We start from the raw sequence: 17,990 nt of genomic DNA on the forward strand, positions 1-17,990 counted from the left end.
TATATATATACATATATATATATATATACATATATATACATATATATATATATACATATATATACATATATATATATATATATATATACATATATATACATATATATATATATACATATATATACATATATATATATATATATATATATATATATATATATATATATATATATATATATATATATATATATATATATATATATATATATATATATATATATATATATATATATATATATATATATATATATATATATATATATATATATATATATATACATTATTTATTATAATTTATTTTTATTATAAATATTGGTACTATTATTTTATTACTGCCATCTGTTATTTGTACTGATGCTTTGATAATATTCAAATAATATTGTACCATTAGTTCTGTAATAACATCAACTTTGATAATATTGTATATAACATTATTGTAGAGTGGGCGGAGTCATGCGTCTGTTCCCATAGTGCTTTGCTCGCAGGTGTCATGGCGGCTCTCTAGTCAGTATCAGTGCGGGTGTTTATTATTGTTAACAAAGCGCTTTAATTCTCCTTCAGAGGTATGTAACAAATCTTAAGGGTTGTCTGACTTAATCGCGGACGCAGTAAAACCTCTTCAGGACATCTCGAGGACTTACAGAAGCAGTTTATTTAATCATAAGCTAAGATACGCTAGCATCAGTGAGTTTGTAAACTCAAAATAACTCATTAAACTGATCACAAACGCGCTTATAAACTCATAGGAGCTCTTTTCCATCACAGACGAAGACTATGAGCACACAGGTGAATATTTACACACATCTGCATGTTTTCTGTCTCATTTATCATATGATAATCAGAATAATGATTATAAATATGTGAATTGTTCTGTTTTTAGTACAGTATACTATTCAAGCAGGAGCATGGTGAGTTCACACACACTTACAACCCCAATATCTAGTGAGCTGTCTACCTAGGCAGCACATTTGGGCATCATATGAGTCTGTGTTCTCGCCCCTGCAGCTCATGAAGATGCCATCTGGACGGCAGCATGGGGTCGCAGCGAGAAAGACGGGTCAGAAACCATTGTGACCGGCTCTTTGGACGACCTGGTAAAAGTGTGGAAATGGTAAATCAATGAACAACAAAGTGCAACTGAAGGGTCGACTTTTGTGTTTGTATCTGAACGTACAGCACTCTTTCTGATGGTTCGCAGGTCGGATGAAAAGCTGGAGCTGCAGTGGACGCTGGAGGGTCACCAGCTGGGCGTGGTGTCGGTGGACATCAGTCAGAACGGAGCGATCGCCGCCTCCAGCTCTCTTGATGCTCACATTCGGCTCTGGGACCTGGAGACTGGTAAACAGATCAAGTCCATGGACGCAGGCCCAGGTGAGCTTCTCGACAACACGAACCGAACTCTTCCAGGCCTCAGCGACAACTGCAGTGTTTGAGGGTCAAAGTAGACGTTGTAATAACAGTATTTGAGTCCACACTGATGAACGATAACGTCTGCGGTTTCAAAGTGTGTTCAATGTGTTTTTACTGTTCTTGTTGCATTTACACGGCTTTAACCAGCAGATGTCCTCAGCATGCTATGTTTCGAGTGAATAGCTAGTGTAATCAATCTAATCTAACAGTGAATTTAGCTGACGAAGTCCGTATCTAGTGGAATAAAACACTTTTCAGCTTCACAGGAAGCTAGACAGTGTTGTCGAAACTAGCGATATCTGATGTAAATTTATGTTCTGTTTGATAGCCTGACATAATGATCTCATCGTTAAAACTTCTCAATATTTATTCCGAGGGTATGACCGATTGTTTTCCTTATATCCATTTTCTTTATCCGTGAAAAGTTAGGCGACTAACTTCTCCGTGGTGTCGTCCGCCATTTTAAATGCGCGTGACTTTAAAGGATTAGTTCACTTTCAAATTAAAATTTCCTGATAATTTACTCACCCCCATGTCATCCAAGATGTTCATGTCTTTCTTTCTTCAGTCGAAAAGAAATTAAGGTTTTTGATGAAAACATTCCAGGATTTTTCTCCTTATAGTGGACTATACGAACGGTTGAAGGTCAAAATTAGTTTCCGTGCAGCTTCAAAGGGCTTTAAACGATACCAGACGAGGAATAAGGGTCTTATCTAGCGAAACCATCGCTCATTTTCTAAAAAAAATAAAAATAAAAATGAAATGCTTATCTTGAACTAGCTTTCTTCTTCTTCTCTATTAGAATTCCAGCAGTGTAGACACTGCTAAGCGTAATACTGCCCTCCACAGGTCAAAGTTTGAACTAATTGTTATATACTTGCACTAGCATATTGTATATGACAATGTAGTTCAAACTTTGACCTGTGGAGGGCAGTATTACGCTTAACAGTGTCTACACTGCTGGAATTCTAATAGAGAAGAAGAGGAGAGCTAGTTCAAGATGAGCATTTATGTTTAAAACGTATACATTTAAAAAAAATATATATAGAAAATGAGCGATGGTTTCTCTAGATAAGACCCTTATTTCTCGTCTGGGATTGCTGTAAACTGTAATTTTGACCTTCAACCGTTTGGCCTCCATTGAAGTCCACTATATGGAGAAAAATCCTGGAATATTTTCATCAAAAACCTTCATTTCTTTTCATCTGAAGAAAGAAAGACATGAACATCTTGGATGACATGGGGGAGAGTAAATTATCAGGAAAATTTAATTTGAAAGTGAAGTAATCCTTTAAATTAGGGTGGATTCTGATTGGCTGTCAGCGTTTTATCATTCAACGACTGGAAAAAATCGTTTTGAAAGTGATCTTAAAGAAATCGTTCCTCTATCGTTAACGTTATATCTGTGGTTTGGACAGTGCTATTCTTTTACATTCAGAATGATTTTTAGAACTATATCTTTATAGTTATCGTTCTTGGTGTAAAATTCTCCCTGAAAGCAAAATTTAAGTTTTTTAGCTTTTAGTATGAATATGTTAGCCTTAAGGTTATGAATAAGCTGGTGTGCTCCAAAACAATGACATAATTCACATTTAGATGATATAAGCATTCAAAACTTATGGGGCGTTCACACCAGATGCGACTTGCGTGAATAAATCGCGCTATTTGGGCGCTTGAACATTTTGAGTTTACTCGCTTCATTTGCACGTGAAATTCACTACACAACAGATGCAAATTTGCATCATGGGAGGGGCTCTCCTTTAAATATGTGTCCCTCAGACTCTTCCACTTCTTTCTGCACACTTCCTCTGAATAAACACATCAACTTATCAGCGGGAAAGTAGTTGTAAATTATATCTAATATATATATATATATATATATATATATATATATATATATATAGCTCAAATTGAGTAAAGAGCGTTTTTTTTTTTTTTTATTAGCATCAATTACCAGATTGTCCAACCTCCTCACTCACTTTCTTCCAAGCAAGATCCTTTTTATTCCTGTTTCTATAAAAGTATGAAGATTTATCGTAAAGCTTTGGGTATCCACATACAGCGACGAGGATTTTCTGCCTGCTCTCGCTACTTCATAATTGCGTCACTACTAGAGCAAGCTCCTAATTGGTTTACACGGCGCAAATATTCGCCAAAGTTCAGATTTTTCAAACGCCCGAAATGCTCAATTTGCGCGAATAGCGTCATTCACACCGTCTCATTCACGTGAATTGCGCCGCAGGATGTCTATCACGTCTTTGCATTGACTTAACATGTAAATCACTCGCACTTAATGCTTCATTTATGTCTGGTGTGAACGCACCATTAGTCTCTCACTTCCACTAAAATGGATCACGGATTTTCATGACATCACATCGCACTTCAGCTTCTCATCAAATCTTCTGTCCAATCAAATGCTGTCTAGATCCTGAGGTCCCGCCCCCTTCTACACTATCAACAGACACTACGACTGAAATCGGTTCACACATTTATTTACTAGTTTCTACATAGAGAATAGGGAACAATTCAGACAGTGTAAATATCCTTTCCTTTGAGCGTTAATTTCACGTGAACTGCCGCAGCGCGAGCACAGTCTGCTCCGGTCCAGAGACACGAGAGCACAGAGCGGATCGTATCCGCGAGTCGGCTCAGACCACGAAAGTTATCAGACCCATTTAAATTCTGCACAGAATGCTGCATTTTAAAGTGATATAGAGGAGATTAGGAGGAGAAACGGTCAGATATTAGAAGGAAACAGAGGTTTTAGTGAGTTTAACGGCTCTGGCCGAGCTGTGATATAAATAAATCGCTATTGGCTATTTTAAGAAAAAGGGGGTGGGGCTGTTTGATATATCGCCCTGTCTTCCTGTTTGTTGAAATTACATCAACACATTGAATAATGCTGCGCGTTCCAACACTCTTCAGAGGGTCTTTAATAGGGGCACATAAAAACAAACTAATAAAAATGACAAAATTAACAAAACGTGTTAACTTGAACTAAAATTAAAATGAAAACAGAAAATTTTAAAATAAAATCTAATGTAAAATATTAACAAAAAATATAATAGTATCTCGATGATACTGAATTAATGAACTCTTTCTTTACCGTCTGCAGTTGATGCCTGGGCGGTCGCCTTTTCTCCGGACTCCAAATACATCGCCACCGGCAGCCATCTAGGGAAGGTCAACATCTTCGGCGTGGAAAGCGGGAAAAAGGAGCATTCACTGGACACCAGAGGGAAATTCATTCTGAGCATCGCCTATGTAAGTATGGAATAATTCTGCATGAAAAACAATAATCTGATAGCATTAAAGTCAGTGACACTGATGTTTTATTATTTCTGTGAAACAAAAAACAGAATATTCAACACACGGTAGAGTAATAATATAGTGAAACATTATAACAATTTAAAATAACTGTTTGAATATATTGTCAAATGTAATTTATTCTTGTGATGGCAAAGCTGAATTTTCAGCATCATTACTCCAGTCTTCAGTGTCACATGATCCTTCAGAATCATTCTGATAGATTGATTTGATGCTCAAGAAACATTTATGATTATTATCAATGTTGAAAACAGTTGTGCTGCTTCATATTTTTGTGGAAGATGTAATACATTTTTTAAATATTCTTTTATTTGAAATTTTACATTTAACCTTTTAAATGTCTTTACTGTCACTTTTGATTAATTTAATGCAACCTTGCTGAATAAAAGTATTAAAAATAAGTAGTATATGTATCACATTTTCACTTTAAAAGAATACTGATTAATTTTATAATTATGTAGAATAATATGCACTGATCCATCAAATGTACAAAAAGACCATAGACATTTATTTAAAAAGTAAAATTTTCTGTCTTTCCACACACTGCAAATCTGTAAATATATTAAAGTAAGATTTGCGGGACTGGAAAATTAATTTAATTCAAAATAAAACTATTAAAACATCATTGAACATGCATGTTTTTGTTATCCTCAGCTCTAAAATATTTTCAGCAAGAAACAGATTCTTGAGTTTAATTACTATTAGTCTTCATCCAGTAATCACCATGGGACAAGTAAAGGGGGAAAAAAACATGGAAATTTATGCGTCAAAAATTGTGGGAAACACATAAACAAGTATCGGTGTAACACTTTACTTTGAAAGAAATTTGCACTGTGTAATAAGTGAAATCAGTTCTTTTTGAACAGAACATCACATTACACATTAAAGTGAATATTTGACAAAAATGCTTAATTTTCAAACAATATAGTTTTTCTAGGCTCTTATATATCTTTTTCTCTCTTTCTCTGTCTCTAGAGTCCAGATGGAAAGCACTTAGCCACTGGTGCAATAGATGGAATCATTAATATCTTTGATATTGCGACTGGGAAACTCCTGCACACGCTGGAAGGTGAAAATCGTCTCCCACATGATTCAAGCTGTCTTTAGTTTCCTCTATTAAAGCGGGGTGTCTGTTCTGTAGACGTTGAGTCCGTTAGTCTGCTAGAGTCATTTAGGGTGATTATGGGTTATGTGAATGTGGTGGAAAAACCTGTTTGCGTCTCTGGCCGTCCCTCAAGGGCTGTAAACTTCGTCTCCCGTCACTGCACGACTCCATTTTTCCTCTTTGTCTTCCTGCATCGCTCCATCACTCACTCATCCCTTTCATTTGCTCCAACAAGTACAGCTGGAAATAATGTTGAATGTTAGATCTGCTTCAGTTTTTATAGTATTACACTAACAGTCGGTAGTTTGGAATAATTGATATATTTTAATGTTTTTGAAAGAAGTCTTTTCTGCTCACCAAGGGTGCATTTTTTTCTATTTTAATGTTTTAAAAATTAATTTATTCCTGTGATCAAAGCTGAATTTTCAGCATCATTACAGTCTTCAATGTCACATGATCCTTATTATCAATTAATCAATCAACAAAAACAGGTGTGCTGCTTAATTTTATATATATATAATATATATATATATATATATATATACACACACACACACATATACATACATACAGGTGCTGGTCATATAATTAGAGACTGGCTGTTCACAGAGCTCTGTGTCCAAGCACATTAATAGAGAGGCGAAGGGAAGGAAAAGATGTGGTATTAAAAATTGTACAAGCAATAGGGATAACCGCACCCTGGAGAGGATTGTGAAACAAAACCCATTCAAAAATGTCGGGGAGATTCACAAAGAGTGGACTGCAGCTGGAGTCAGTGCTTCAAGAACCACCACGCACAGACGTATGCAAGACATGGATTTCAGCTGTCGCATTCCTTGTGTCAAGCCACTCTTGAACAACAGACAGCATCAGAAGAGGGCTAAAGACAAAAAGGACTGGACTGCTGCTGAGTGGTCCAAAGTTATGTTCTCTGATGAAAGTAAATTTTGCATTTCCTTTGGAAATCAGGGTCCCAGAGTCTGGAGGAAGAGAGGAAAGGCACACAATCCACGTTGCTTGAGGTCCAGTGTAAAGTTTCCACAGTCAGTGATGGTTTGGGGTGCCATGTCATCTGCTGGTGTTGGTCCACTGTGTTTTCTGAGGTCCAAGGTCAACACAGCTGTATACCAGGAAGTTTTAGAGCACTTCATGCTTCCTGCTGCTGACCAACTTTATGGAGATGCAGATTTCATTTTCCAACAGGACTTGGCATCTGCACACAGTGCTAAAGCTACCAGTACCTGGTTTAAGGACCATGTTATCCCTGAATTAGTGAAATAAATCAACTTTTTGATGATATTCTAATTAAATATATATATATAATTTTTTTTTTCCCTTTAATCTTACTTACCCCAATCTTTTCAATTTTGTAGTGTATCATGGTTTCCACAATAATATGAAGTAGCACACAACTGTTTTCAATATTGATAATAATCAGAAATGTTTTCTGAGCATCAAATCATAATATTGGAATGATTTCTGAAGGATCATGTGACACTGAAGACTGGAGTAATGATGCTGAAAATTCAGCTTTGATCACAGGAATAAATTACATTTTACAATATATTCAAGTAGAAAACGGTCCTTTTAAATTGTAATACTATATCACAGTAGTACTATTTTTAGCAGTGTTTGTGTATTGTGCTGCTGCTTTTTCACTGATTATACTACACAATTAAAGTCTTAAAGGTACAGTATCCAAATGAAACTAAGATGCTCTCTTTTTCCAGGTCATGCAATGCCTATCAGGTCTCTGACCTTTTCTCCAGACTCTCAGCTGCTGGTAACCGCGTCAGACGATGGCTACATCAAGATTTATGATGTGTACGTTTGGATACATGCAGATTTATGTGTGGCTTTCACCTCCAAGCACATATAAAGCTCACGTTCTTGTTGTCTGCATGTCTTACAGGCAGCACGCTAACCTGGCCGGGACACTCAGCGGTCACGGATCCTGGGTGCTGAACGTGGCCTTTTCACCCGACGACACACACTTTGTGTCCAGGCAAGAGCTGATGCACTTGTGAATGGAAACTAGGAATCAAAATGCAGTTTGTGTGTTTCTTAACTGTTGTTTGTTGCTTTTTCAGTTCGTCCGATAAGAGTGTGAAGGTGTGGGACACGAGCAGCAGATCCTGTGTGAACACATTCTTTGATCATCAGGACCAGGCGAGTGACGTTACATTCATATACACTACTCAAACGCATGGGTTCAGTGCAAATTTTTATTTTTTTTTTAAAGAAATTAGTACTTTTATTCAGCAAAATTGATCAAAAGTGACACTAAAGACATTTAAAATGTTACAAAAGATTACTTTTCCAAATAAATGCTGTTCTTTTGAACTTTCCTGAGGGAAATATGTCATGGTTTCCTCAAAAATATTAAGCAGCAAAGCTGTTTTCAATATTGATAATGATTAGAAATGTTTCCTGAGCAGCAAATCAATATATTAGAATGATTTCTGAAGGATCATGTGACTGAATCCCAAACTTTTGAATGGTAATGTTGCTGTCTATAATAAAACTGACTTCAAATTGGGTTGTCGAAAGGAAATAAAGATGAAGAAACCATCTCAAACTGGAGTCAAGTAGCCATTTATGGGGGGTTTGTAAGCAGATCAGTGTGTTTTTGTTTCTCAAGAGCATGATGAAGCATGTTTGTTCATGTTCAAATGTGTGTGTGCAGGTTTGGAGTGTGAAATACAACCCCACGGGCTCAAAAATCGTCTCTGCGGGTGATGACAGAGCGATCCACATTTATGACTGTCCGAAATGAAGCTCTGATAGCCACACCCACTCAAGACCACAGCATGCATGCAAATGATTTTTTTTTTCATGGTTTCATTGCAACATCAACATCTGTGTATGGTTATACAAATAAACGTTTTTTTTTTTCTAAACACTTGTTGACAGATGACATTCCGTGACATTTTTAGTAAGAAGCATGAGATTTATATTCATTTGAGAGTTTAATTGCTTATTTTATGACTTTAAAATCAAAATGTTAAAATTTCCTGATATTTCCAGCTCTTTTTTATTAACATGACTTGGGTGCAAACATGGCTATTCCACCCTCTTCAGGCCACCAAATGTTACTGCACCACCATTGCAACAATTTCTTTTTTACTGTATTGTAGCAGACATGTAAAAATAAGTTATAATATATAAAGATCCAGAGCAGAACTTGACTGTTGAACCATTTAGAGTGTTTGTGATCTACACTAGCAAAACATCCCAAACGGTTCTTGTGCGGTTAATTTAATTCACACCTGATTGTGACAGATTCAGTTACAAAACAATCTTACAGACAAAAACCACTATGATAGTTATTTTAAACACATGAAGCACATTTATAAAACATTTCAACTGTAAAAGCTTTGGCCCCAACACACTGTTTTTCTGAAGGTTAAAAACAAGGCATGATAAAAAGACAAAATATGACAGTCCAAAGAAGGATGAATTTTCATTCAGTACCAACTTTTCTCACAAGGCTTTTCACACATTATGTAACCCTGGGTTCACACATTAATTTACATGGTTTTTCCATCAATAGTTAAAGATTTTAACAATGCCCTACTCATTTTAATATGCACTAATAGTTCCATAACCATAAATGTTAGAAAAAGAAGTTTAGTCAATTATTGCCTCATTAAATATTCATGAGCTTTGTATAATCACAGAAACTTTCACACATTATTCAAGTGTCTGGTGGAAACGGTTAAAAATATCAAACCATGACAGCAAATATGTAAACCGAGCGATAGAGAATATTCAGAACAGGTGAGAGTAAATGTACTTATCCAAACAATGTTAAAGGGTTAGTTCACCCAAAAATGAAAATTCTGTCATTAATTACTCATCCTCATGCCGTTCCACACCTGTAAGACCTTCGTTAATCTTCAGAACGCAAATTAAGATATTTTGCAGCAATGACATTTCCTCTCTCAACATCCATTAATGTACTAAAAACATATTTAAATCAGTTCATGTGAGTACAGTGGTTCAATATTAATATTATAAAGCGACGAGAATATTTTTGGAGCGCCAAAAAAAAAAACATAGTGATGGCCGTTTTCAAAACACTGCTTCAGGAAGCATCGGAGCATAAATTAATCAGCATATCGAATCAGCGGTTCGGAGCGCCAAAGTCACGTGATTTCAGCAGTTTGGCGGTTCATCCAAATCATGATTCGATAAGCTGATTCATAACGCTCCGAATCTTCCTGAAACAGTGTTTTGAAATCGGCCATCACTATATAAGTCGTTTTTTTTTGTTTGTTTTTTTGGCGCACCAAAAATATTCTCGTCGCTTTATAATATTAATATTGAACCACTGTACTCACATGAATTGATTTAAATATGTTTTTAGTACGTTAATGGATCTTGAGAGAGGAAATGTCATTGCTCCCTAAGCAGGCCTCACTGAGCCATCAGATTTCAACAAAAATATCTTAATTTGTGTTCTGAAGATGAATGAAGGTCTTACGGGTGTGGAACAACATGAGGATGAGTAATAAATGACAGAATTTTCATTTTTGGGTGAACTAACCCTTTAATAACCTTGTAAATAGGCAAATAAGAACAATAAGGTGCAGTTTATACAGAACGCATTTTCCCATTTCCACTGCTCTATTTTTCCATTGTTTTTCAATGTATTTCAATAGCGCGCTAGCCGGACATCTTCACGCTCTCCTCTCCCGTCTTTTGCCGCGTCTCGCGCATGACGCGCCATTTTAAAAAATAATTCACGCTCTTTTTGCGCTCCACTGACCTTCGTCTCGTGTTTTTAACAGCAAAACGCGTTGTGTGAACCGGCCCACACGCATGTAGTGTGAGAAATCTAAAAACCCAGATATTCAGTTATCAGTCAATTAAAAATGCCCCAGGGTTTCAAGTGTGAAAAGCGTCCGAAAAAGCGGTTGCGCACGAAGGTAACGTTACCTCACGAAACTGATTTCGGACAGACTTCTGAGGCAGCGTAATGGTTAAATGGTCTACAGCAAAATAGAGCGAGCTTTGGTGATAACTAAGAAAATATTTACAATAGAAATAGAAATTTCTCTGTAGAAATGACATCAGAAGTGGAAAACGTCGGTCAAAACGTAGTATTTTCACACAAACTGACCACCAACGGCAAATTTCAGACGCCATCTTTATTTTTTGTTTAGCTCAACTGTCACAGAATGGAAAGCAAATGATTGTGGGATATCAAAAGGCAGCAAAGAATACATGCTGCCTTCAAAAATCTCTTCATTTCTAGCATGTAACAGATGTGATGATCTCACTTCCTGTCATATGAAGTGAAAGTGCACCCCATCAGATTCACAAGAGTCAAATTCACCATTTCAATGTATTTTTCACTTTAAAACCTGAAACAAACACATATCAAGTGAAAAAGACAAATAAGAAGTTCCATGACGTCTCTTTACAAAATATTAGTTTGGGCCGGAGTTCACGGGAACAGATTAAAGGTTACAAAATATACAAAATCCACTAGAAAGGAAATACATATCTTCACATTTGAGCGTCACTTATTGCCTGGTCCTCATAAAATGTGAAAATAATAATAAAAGGCATCTGTTTAAAAGGCTGAGGTATAGCGTTAGGTGAGTGTTTTCACCAGTGTCTGCTGTCCACCAGTTCAGGACGCAGACTGAGTCTCTTTAGTGTCTCGTAACCGATGACGATCATGACAGACGTGGGCAAGGAGGAAATGATGCGTGCGGACAGACCCTTCGTGAGACCCCACACGCCCTCTTCAGCCATGAGCTGCTTAAACGTCTCGATCACAGACGAACGACCTTCAACCTGCAAACAAACACAATGTGTATTATCTCACAAAGCTTAAAACAATTAATAATTTACAATAATTACAAGATAAATCATTTTAAAGAGCCATATTTTGGAAGACAAGAGCAGTTCTTGCTTTTGGAAATAGAAGTGTGATTTACTATAGATAGCAAAAACATACGATATGAACACATTATCACAATGATTGTTTATAATAGTGCTCATTTACATATAGATGTCTTAAAGATACAGTAGCAAAATAGTCTCTTTTTGAAGATCAGAAAACAGCATGGTGAAAACTTATGAAAAAACCTGGACTAACAAATTTGTGAGACTGGAATTACTGACGACTCGTTTCATCAGTTCAGAATCGATTCTTTCTTTTAAAAGACAAGCACTCCATTTATCTGTACTTTGATCTTTAAGACTTTGCAGACCTTTTACATTCACAAACAGCTATATTACACAGTATGAAAGGTAATATTTGAAAAAGCATAATAGGGGCACTTTAAAGTGTGATTGTACCTGTACTCTGGCTCGGACCACGTCCATGGGGTTGGTCAGGGTGGAGGCTGTAGCTGCAGCCATCGGTCCCGCCACGGCCTGCAGGAGGAGGTGCGGACAGTCAGCAGGGGCCAGTTTAGAGAGCTGCTCTGGAAACAAACACAGCGTGTTTAAATGTTAAACAATGAAACATAATTATATAACTACAAAGTTGATATAAAAACTGCCTTTAGTTGCAATTTTAATGTTTATATACAATGTTTTAATAGAGTGCCTGTCCACTTTTTCAGCAGCGTTGGTTCCAGAAGTATTTTTTCCAAGATTTTTTAAAAAAAGACTTTAAACATTATAAGCCATGAACCAAACCAACCAGCTACAAGGTCAATCATAACATTATAAACTTTGATTTGAAGTAAAAATTATTTGAAAATCAGACAAAAAGAGATACAAGATTCTGTACATAATGGCTCTGATGAAGGAAAAAAGAAATGAAGCATTGCAGATGACAATGCTTCAATGCTTTTTTGGGCAATTTGCTTGCTGAAACTCTCTGATTGGTGGAATTGTCCTCACAGCATCATGGGTAATGTAGTTTTTCACCAGGAATTCCTGATGGCAACAAAAGCACGTCTGTCTTTAAAGTTATTGTTAAAAAAATTCCTTATGGAGAAAATTAATGGAATTTTTACTTCCAGAACCAGACTGTTGCACTCTATTAAAAGGTGCAATATGTAAGATTTCTGTCCGCTAGAGGCCTATTCAAAACAAAGGCGTAGCTTGATGACGGCAAGTTTGAGCGCGGAATCTTGGGACATGTGGTCTTCACTTCACAGCCGGTTGAAATAATCGGGATAGGACTCGGGAAGAAATCATGTTCATGGATGTGATTATTAACGTTATTGTAGTATGAAGCAGAGCAGGACGAGTGTTGTGGAGCTGAATGAGGAGCTGGAGCGATTGCGCTACACACGCCTCATGAGCAGCGGGACTTTTATAATGTCACAGTTGCCAGCGCTGCTACCGCTTTTCTGGACATGAGTATGAGGTAACGCAGCTCTGTTTATCATATTAGATACATTTGAGTGTGTTGAAAATGATGTTATAACATTACTCTGTGCGTTCACTCGGCAGCTGCTGTGAGACTCTGTTACACACTGCAGTAAGATAGATCGATTTAAGAATATCATATTAAATGCTGGATGGCTTGTGTTGACAAATATCATGCAATTAATTTTAAAATGTATTGCATGATGGAGAAAATGCTGTATTACTGTTACTATAAATAAAGCTGCATCTGATTATGCTATGTTAGCTACTTGACAAAATAGTGTTTTTCTCTGAGGAATGGTAAAGCATGGTACTCGCAAAAAAAAATAAAATAAAAAAAAAAAGTAAAAAAAAATCAAGAAAATTTGATTTAAACAATAAGACTAAACGTGTTGAGCTATATAACAATAATTAGTTTTCTGTCTATAATTATATCAAAACAGTTGCTCCCTTGTCTATTAAAACATGTAACTATTAAAGCGTCTTTGGTGTTTCCATGGTTTCTACAAAGTAAAAGCCGGAAACCGAGGGTAACGCGGGTATGACGCAATTGACAGGCGACTCCTCACACGTCCCGGAGCCTTGGTTAAAATTGCAATTTTCTCACGATTTACAAATAGTTGCAAACATTTGGGATATTGTAAGTACTCAAGTGAAAAAAAATATAACATTGGCCTAGTGGTGTTTGGATATTTTACTTCAGAAATCTTACATATTGCACCTTTAATTGAACTTTATTTTCAGTTTTCAGCTAAATGAAAAACTTTAATTTTGGTTTCAGCATTTGGGTCATAAAATCTTTTCGGTGCATCACTTAAAGGGGACCTATTATACAAAATTCACTTTTATAGAAGGTGTTTGAACACAGATGTGTGTCAACAACCAGCCTTTAATGGTAAAATTTCAAAATTTTAATTAACAATCGTCATTTTTGCTGTGTGAGATTCCCCAGCTTTGTTGTTGAGCAACTAAAGCGTGAGCTGTTAAAGCTCCGCCCTCTTCTGGAAAGGGGGCAGGAGCAGCAGCTCATTTGCATTTAAAGGGACACAAACAAAAACGGCGTGTTTTTGCTCACACCCAAATAGGGGCAAATTTGACAAGCTCTAATAAATGATCTGTGGGGGATTTTGAGCTGAAACTTCACAGACACTTTCTGGGGACACCAGAGACTTATATTACATCTTGTGAAAATAGGTCCCCTTTAATATATTTTTTCTTTACCTGCATAAAAGTGATAAAAGGGCCACCAGACGGCGCTGTTGGGTATGTAGGTGAGCAGCGACGCCACATATCCACGATAAAACCCCCGAAATCCATCTGCGTGAAAAATCTGAACCACAATGTCTCTGGTCTGACCAAATGTGACTTTATGTTTGGACGTGGCCACTGCCATCTTAGGCTTGAGTTTAAAGCGTGTGAGATGACACCCCTGACCCTGCACCATCAGCTGCTGGGACACCACGTCGATGGGCACCGTGATGCTTTGGGCCACCAGCGACGCCGCTCCGCCCGCCACCAGAGACTTGACCGTGTTATTGGACGAGTAACAGGACACGTATTTCCTTACCAACTCATAGGTAGTGATGTAGGCCTGACCTGAGATCAGTGTGAACGAGTTGACCATGAACCCTCGGTAGAGGCCACGCGCCCCCTCGGCCTTCAGAATCTTAAAGAAGGCGTCGAAGGTGCCGTTATAGAGCGACTTCCCCTTCTGGACCTGCAGTCTGGTGCGGATCAGGGTGAACGGGTAGACGGTGGCCCGTGTGGTCATGGTCATGAAGACGCCCAGTGAGTAGAACTTCCTCTTGTCCAGATCCTCCCATTCGATGATCTGAATGTTGCGCTTTTGTTGCATCATTGCGGCCGATGTCCTCACACACAAAATCACACGTCGCACACACACTCGCACCTCTCCTGCGTAACCTGAAATGACAAAATCACAACATTTCATACAGGCTGCATGTTTTGTTGCAGATCTGAAGGTACAGAGTTCAAAGGTAATGTGACTGCTGGGTTATGCCATAATCATGCTCTACAGAGATAATTTCTTGACACGTGTGAACAAAAAAAATAAAACAACAACTGAGATCTGTGAACTATGCATTTTTAGATTATTTTTTCTTGTTATATGAAGGTTACATTATGAATTCAAAATGGGCAATTCATGTTTTTATTGAATATTGCAGTATTTATTGTAAATTATAAATATGGTTCAATCCTAGAGATTGTCTTATTGCAATATGGAGTCACTTATTGCACTTAAAGGTAAATCTCTGAACAATAAATAACTAGAAATGTGTCTTGCTTCCATCTATCAAAACAATTGCACAGAACAAACCTACCTGAGTGCCAAAAATACACTGAAATGGCACATTAACTTGCTCTCAACAGTGTATTTATAAGAATATATATTTATCTGAAACAATCATAATCACAAAACCTTTTAGTGGTCATTAAAATGTAATCAGATTTAGCATATTAATGATGCATTTACCTCATAAATCTCATAACCACTGCTCTTCCCTACAGGAAACGCATATGTAAGTTCAAGTGCAGGTTTTTAAAAGTAAAAGGTACTAATATCGTCGATACTGTTCCTGTATTTACTTGGTATCGGGTCGATCTTATTTTGCAGTATCGCCCACCCCTATGCACATGCGCATTACACAAGACAATATACCACCTGACACCCACCAAAGAACTGCATGACACTTCATTTGACCTCCCGGACACACACTAACTCACCCTGTTAGCTCGCCATATTTGCGGTTTCTCCATCCAGCGGCCTCAAGCGGAGCTGCGCGGTGCTGTCATGAGATAAACGCGCTATTATGCCTCTAAAAACTGCATATTCTCTGGTCGATCCGCGGCCTGCTGCTCCTGACGGAAAGTCATGCCGAACGCGTCTCCACGCTTCCGGCGCATGCTCAGACGTCACTGACAGAACGAGCGCCTGCTGATTGGTCATTGACACAGGAATGATACTTTTTTTTTTTTTTAAATAAAAAGTTGATGGGGCATAATACAAACAACACAAAAAAGGACAAGTTGCTACTTGTTTTGAGATCAAGTCTTGTCTTTCTTTTCTAGAATATTTCTTAAAGGAACTGTTCACCCAAAAATGAAAATTCTGTCATCATTTACTCACCCTCAAGTTGTTTCAAACCTGTATGAATTTCTTTCTTCTTTTGAGCACAAAATAAGATATTTTGAAGAATGTCAGTGGACCCCATTGTCTTCCATAGTATGGGAAAAATAAATGCAATGGAAGAAAGAAATTCTTCTTTAAAGTAATTTATGAAATTGAAAATAAAAAAACATTTGTAGAACTTCTGCTTTAATATATTAATATTTTTATTTTTTTGAAAAACAAGAGAAATGTTGCTTTTTTACAATTATCGACATGAATGTTTACTCTTTTTTTTTTTAAATGGTAAAAAAGTAATTTTAAAAAATGTAAAGTCAAAAACTACGGAGCCCCGCACATGACATGCAAGAAAAAAAAATCATTCTGCACACGATTTACTATTTTGTTTCCTCGATTTATAAATCATGCACATGATTTCTAGATCTAGGGAATTAAATAGCAAATGCGCACGATTTATAGTAAACGAAATAGTAAAACGTGCGCACGTTTTAGAAAATAGTAGTAGAACAAAATAGTAAAGAACAAAATAGTAGTAGAACAAAATAGTAAATCGTTCACATGTTTTAGTAAATCGAGGGAACGAATAAGAAATCATGTGCACGTTTTAGTAAATCGAGGGAACAAAATAGTAAACCGTGCGCACGTTTTAGAAAATAGTAGTAGAACAAAATATTAAAGAACAAAATAGTAGTAGAGCAAAATATTAAACCGTTCACATGTTTTAGTAAATCGAGGGAACGAATAAGAAATCGTGTGCACGTTTTAGTAAATCGAGGGAACGAATTAGTAAATCGTGCGCACGTTTTAGTAAATAGAGGGAATGAAATAGTAAACCGTGTGTACATTTTAGTAAATTGAGGGAATGAAATAGAAAATTGTGCGCACGTTTTAGTAAATAGAGGGAATGAAATAGTAAACCGTGTGTACATTTTAGTAAATCGAGGGAACGAATTAGTAAATCGTGCGCACGTTTTAGAAAATAGTAGTAGAACAAAATAGTAAAGAACAAAATAGTAGTAGAACAAAATAGTAAATCGTTCACATGTTTTAGTAAATCGAGGGAACGAATAAGAAATCATGTGCACGTTTTAGTAAATCGAGGGAACAAAATAGTAAACCATGCGCACGTTTTAGAAAATAGTAGTAGAACAAAATATTAAAGAACAAAATAGTAGTAGAGCAAAATATTAAACCGTTCACATGTTTTAATAAATCGAGGGAACGAATAAGAAATCGTGTGCACGTTTTAGTAAATCGAGGGAACGAATTAGTAAATCGTGCGCACGTTTTAGTAAATAGAGGGAATGAAATAGTAAACCGTGTGTACATTTTAGTAAATTGAGGGAATGAAATAGAAAATTGTGCGCACGTTTTAGTAAATAGAGGGAATGAAATAGTAAACCGTGTGTACATTTTAGTAAATCGAGGGAACGAATTAGTAAATCGTGCGCACGTTTTAGTAAATAGAGGGAATGAAATAGTAAACAGTGTGTACATTTTAGTAAATTGAGGGAATGAAATAGTAAACCGTGTGTACATTTTAGTAAATCGAGGGAACGAATTAGTAAATCGTGCATGTTTTAGTAAATTGAGGGAACGAAATAGTAAATCGTGCATGTTTTAGTAAATTGAGGGAATGAAATAGTAAATCGTGCGTAC

At 36.7% G+C, this 17,990-nt stretch overlaps 2 protein-coding genes across 4 annotated transcripts; one reads left to right on the forward strand and one right to left on the reverse strand.

Annotated features, from left to right (window-relative positions):
• Positions 1–474: 474 nt before the first annotated feature.
• skic8 (SKI8 subunit of superkiller complex) lies at positions 475–9,017 on the forward strand. The gene is made up of 10 exons (XM_067380089.1): positions 475–786; positions 881–908; positions 1,006–1,111; positions 1,199–1,371; positions 4,526–4,674; positions 5,713–5,806; positions 7,573–7,666; positions 7,755–7,847; positions 7,933–8,011; positions 8,529–9,017. The coding sequence occupies exons 1-10, from the start codon at positions 775–777 to the stop codon at positions 8,616–8,618; spliced, it is 918 nt and encodes a 305-aa protein (XP_067236190.1). The 5' UTR covers positions 475–774; the 3' UTR covers positions 8,619–9,017.
• A 1,176-nt stretch (positions 9,018–10,193) lies between these two features.
• Positions 10,194–16,085, reverse strand: slc25a44a (solute carrier family 25 member 44a). 3 transcript variants are annotated; one of them, XM_067380087.1, is made up of 4 exons: positions 15,929–16,085; positions 14,405–15,106; positions 12,158–12,285; positions 10,194–11,650 (listed from the first exon to the last, which is right to left on the reverse strand). In XM_067380087.1, the coding sequence occupies exons 2-4, from the start codon at positions 15,039–15,041 to the stop codon at positions 11,459–11,461; spliced, it is 957 nt and encodes a 318-aa protein (XP_067236188.1). In that variant the 5' UTR covers positions 15,042–15,106; positions 15,929–16,085; the 3' UTR covers positions 10,194–11,458. The 3 variants fall into 3 exon arrangements, 2 of the variants coding, with proteins under 2 accessions (XP_067236188.1, XP_067236189.1); XM_067380088.1 differs by lacking the exon at positions 15,929–16,085 and adding an exon at positions 15,678–15,807; XR_010893930.1 differs by having other exon boundaries at positions 11,626–11,650; positions 12,158–12,280.
• Between the last annotated feature and the right edge of the window lie 1,905 nt (positions 16,086–17,990).

Source organism: Chanodichthys erythropterus, chromosome 24 (genome assembly GCF_024489055.1).
Source record: "Chanodichthys erythropterus isolate Z2021 chromosome 24, ASM2448905v1, whole genome shotgun sequence".
Taxonomy (NCBI): domain Eukaryota; kingdom Metazoa; phylum Chordata; class Actinopteri; order Cypriniformes; family Xenocyprididae; genus Chanodichthys; species Chanodichthys erythropterus.

Bases quoted from the DNA above. Each gene is read 5' to 3' on its own strand.
- skic8 (XM_067380089.1), top strand. The intron at 7,848-7,932 runs GCAAGAGCTGAT...TTGCTTTTTCAG, and splicing joins GACACACACTTTGTGTCCAG to TTCGTCCGATAAGAGTGTGA. The intron at 8,012-8,528 runs GCGAGTGACGTT...GTGTGTGTGCAG, and splicing joins TCTTTGATCATCAGGACCAG to GTTTGGAGTGTGAAATACAA.
- slc25a44a (XM_067380087.1), bottom strand. From the start codon at position 15,041: ATGATGCAACAAAAGCGCAACATTCAGATCATCGAATGGGAGGATCTG. The intron at 12,286-14,404 runs GTAAAGAAAAAA...GTTTGTTTCCAG, and splicing joins CTTTTATCACTTTTATGCAG to AGCAGCTCTCTAAACTGGCC. The intron at 11,651-12,157 runs GTACAATCACAC...GTTTGTTTGCAG, and splicing joins TGGTCCGAGCCAGAGTACAG to GTTGAAGGTCGTTCGTCTGT.